The 3,537-nt window shown below is 32.5% G+C and overlaps 1 protein-coding gene across 1 annotated transcript; it reads left to right on the top strand.

The window, feature by feature from the left end:
• Positions 1–846: 846 nt before the first annotated feature.
• On the top strand, positions 847–2,822 carry LOC109587188 (uncharacterized). Its single transcript, XM_020003423.1, has 8 exons — positions 847–1,258; positions 1,307–1,747; positions 1,807–1,926; positions 1,975–2,208; positions 2,265–2,327; positions 2,370–2,423; positions 2,569–2,627; positions 2,763–2,822. The coding sequence occupies exons 1-8, from the start codon at positions 847–849 to the stop codon at positions 2,820–2,822; spliced, it is 1,443 nt and encodes a 480-aa protein (XP_019858982.1).
• Positions 2,823–3,537: the final 715 nt, after the last annotated feature.

Genomic DNA, 3,537 nt, shown 5'->3' with positions numbered 1-3,537 from the left:
ACATTTGGTAGTACATGACAATAGATGAGACACATGAACAAATGAAAGAAGAAGAACTGTATATCTAACAGGAAAAATAACAATAATAATCTTTTTAAATATAAAAATTGTCATCTGTAGATAAAACTTTATTAATAGTAGGTTACTATGAGTATACACTTGTTACACCAGTTGTCATAAGTTCACTGCCAATAGTCATAAGGTTTCTTATGCTTGTTACTACTTTCTCAATAAAGTATAGCTTTCACAACACAACATGCATCTGAAATACTCAGTTATCATACTTACCTAATTGTGAGCGTATAACTATTAAGATTTATAGACTAGTCTCCAGTAAAAAGTAAAAAAGAAAATTTGTAATAGGAACACAGAGCAGAAAACAAATTGTTACATTGCTTTGATGATATTACAGTAATGGATCTACTATCATTCCATAGTAAGGCTAAGCCCCCAAACAAATTTTAAAATGTTCAATTTAATGGGTCATTGCTTAGATGACATACACAGGATGTTTATATAGCCTTAGATCTACATTCAAGCCCACACAACTTTCAGTTTGTTCATTATCTAACTAGGCTCTCTGTTGAAGTAATGTCTGCCTGTTGCCTATTAGTAATACTGCTGTACTTCATGAGTAATGGAATATTACTGGAGGCTAATGGAGAGTCTTGTACTGAAGGATTTATGGATTATAGTCTTCTACAGGGTAAAGCAACAAATCCACACAGAAATTTACGTAATAACAGATTATCTAACTATGAGAACCCTATGGTAGATGCAGCAACAAGATGAATTATCATTGAGGACAACATAAAATTCACTTGTACTACAGTTATAACAGAAATAATGATTGGAGTTGATATAAGGACAGTTACTAATACTGTTGTTGGTAGAAATTTATATCCAAGATTTGAAGTATGGGTTCCAACTAATGATGCTGGTGTGTACACTAGAGTGATGTCTATTGAAATCAGACTGACTCCTGATAACTTTACAACTAATGGACAGTATCGTTTCACTCTCCCTACTCCATTAAATGTCTCTAGTGGATACAGGATTGGTGTATATCAACCTCCTGGAGACAGAAGTGTTGTTAGATTCCATTATATTAACCTGCCTGGTGATGTTGATCATGATAGAACTGGAAAAGTACAATTAAATGACATTAACAACAATGAAATTAGAATATCAGGAGGAGGTCGACATGTTGACTATGAAGAAGTTACTATACTAATACATCCAATAGTGCAGAATACAAGTATGTGATAAATCAATTATAATTGAATAGATCATTCTATTAATTTAGGTTGTTTTGCACAATTTGTACCTGATGACATAATCAATTCATTAAGTTATTCTATTACTGATTCATATTATGTTGATGACACTAGAATATTCCCTGATATAAGGTTCACATGTCATGGTATTATTACTAACTGGATAATTGGTGGCTCTGCACTAGTCATGCCAGTAATTAAAATAAGACATTCAAATAATCTCACTACTACAGCAGCAACATTGAACACTAGTGCTAGTAATGCTGTTATGATAACTTCTCTTTTATATAATTTTACTATGAGCAATGAGATAACAGTACAACCTGGTGATATACTGATGATTGAGAGTAATACTACAAATTATATGTTCTATCAACAATACAATGGACCACACAATTACAGACTGGGGGACAACAATGAGTTAATTGCATTAGGTACCAATGACTATCCCCTCATTTTAGTTGTAGTAGGTAAAAGTAACATTTTACATCATATAAGTAAATAATTATTTATGTCCAATCTCATATAGAGCCTTTCACAAATACAGCTACTTCAACAATCAGTAGTACACATATTAATACTGTCACTACTGTGCTTCCATCATCAAGCATATACTCCACAGCTACTGTAACAATGGAATCAATGAAATGTACTAAAACTAGCTTAACATCAAGTAACAGTTTATCATTGACTATAGGTACTACATCAGTGATGAGTACACCAGTTAGTACATTACAAAGTACAGGCAGTAATACACTAATATTAGCAGGAACTATTAGTACAGCAGTATTTATATTACTGGTAGTTACTATACTAGTAATATTAATAGTGAGTGTATTAGTATGTAGGAGAATATGGGATAAAACATCAAATGGAAATGATACTTTTAGTTCTACTGTTAGAAAAGCTGATATAAATCAACAATCAGAAGGTAATGTTTATTATACTAAGTATGTATGTAAACATGATAAAGAAATCAATTTATAGTGCCAAATATGGAAAATACACTATGGGCATCAACTAATCCTGCTTATGGAGTTACTGGTGAAAGTAAGATAGACTATTATTATCAATCAATACAACTATTAATAGAATCTGGTGTATCTGCTAATCCTGCCTATGGTATTAACACTGGAGGAATACAAAGTAATAGTGTGCATGGAGTTGGGTGGATAAATAATTGTAAGAATAATATAATATTTTTATGCGAACAGAGCAATGGCAATTTGCATGTACTGGCAATTGTTTAGATAAGTATTATTAAAAGGATTATTGTTGTATTGGACTATAGGTATCAATGAAGAATCATTAGTGTATGATGAACCAAGAACAATGTATAATGAACAAGAGGTAAGTTTATGTGCATTACGTATAGAATACATCAGTACATGCAGTGTATTGAATGTACTGCAATCATGTATTTATTGTTAAATCAGTACCATCAGTGTTTACTGATGTTTTTTTAGCATATTCTGTCAATATTAGGCTACAATAAGGCAAAATGAAGCATATGGACAAAGCAACAAACTGCACCTTCTACAATAACATAGTCATGTGTGTACTATTATTTTTAATCAAAATAATCTAGTTAAAATTGGTAAAACCAATAGCACTTTAAATGACAGCCACAAATGGTGCACACACACACAATGCGTGAGATTTTGTGAGTTTTCAAGCAAATTCAACTGATGCAAACAAGACCAAAAACATTCATTGTAGTCTAGAGCTAGTATTTATTGTCAAAAAGCATTGTAGGTTTCCCAGAATGGGCTTTTGATTTTGTTATAGGCATATGATGCATATCCCTTATGCCAACTTCTCTGTTTCCGACTAGGTCTATAGAGTACATTATCAATGATCGTACACCATCAATTTTCGGACACTTGTTTTAGGAAAACTATACATTGCCATCTCATGAGACTGCAAAGTATTATAGCAATAGTTATCCTTTATTTGCGTGACAAAACTTGTAGCTCTAGCAAGAGTGCATAGAAAGTTATAAGCTCTCAAAGCGTGGTGTCCGACAATACCAATGATCGGCCAAAATTCTCAATCTTCGGACTGTCATTTCTGAACGGCAGCAAAGGATAGTTTTAGAAGATCACTATGATAACTTTGTAGGCCTGTCTTTAAACTAACTATCACCATCCGGATCTTTTTGATAGCTGTCTTTTTGACAGAGATAGTGGCCACTTAAAATGTGTCACCTGATCCCTCAATATACGGACAAATTTTACAAAAATATACAAAACTGATGATT

This window comes from Amphimedon queenslandica, unplaced genomic scaffold (genome assembly GCF_000090795.2).
Source record: "Amphimedon queenslandica unplaced genomic scaffold, v1.1 AMPQUscaffold_12661, whole genome shotgun sequence".
NCBI lineage: Eukaryota > Metazoa > Porifera > Demospongiae > Haplosclerida > Niphatidae > Amphimedon > Amphimedon queenslandica.
The sequence above is the reverse complement of the archived record's forward strand: the minus strand, read 5'-3'. Positions and strand labels throughout refer to the sequence as shown.

What these genes read in the sequence shown, in the direction of transcription:
- LOC109587188 (XM_020003423.1), top strand. Translation starts at nt 847, where the DNA reads ATGATTGGAGTTGATATAAGGACAGTTACTAATACTGTTGTTGGTAGA. An exon ending in TCCAATAGTGCAGAATACAA is followed by an intron (nt 1,259 to 1,306) that starts GTATGTGATAAA and finishes CTATTAATTTAG; the next exon opens with GTTGTTTTGCACAATTTGTA. An exon ending in TATAAATCAACAATCAGAAG is followed by an intron (nt 2,209 to 2,264) that starts GTAATGTTTATT and finishes ATCAATTTATAG; the next exon opens with TGCCAAATATGGAAAATACA.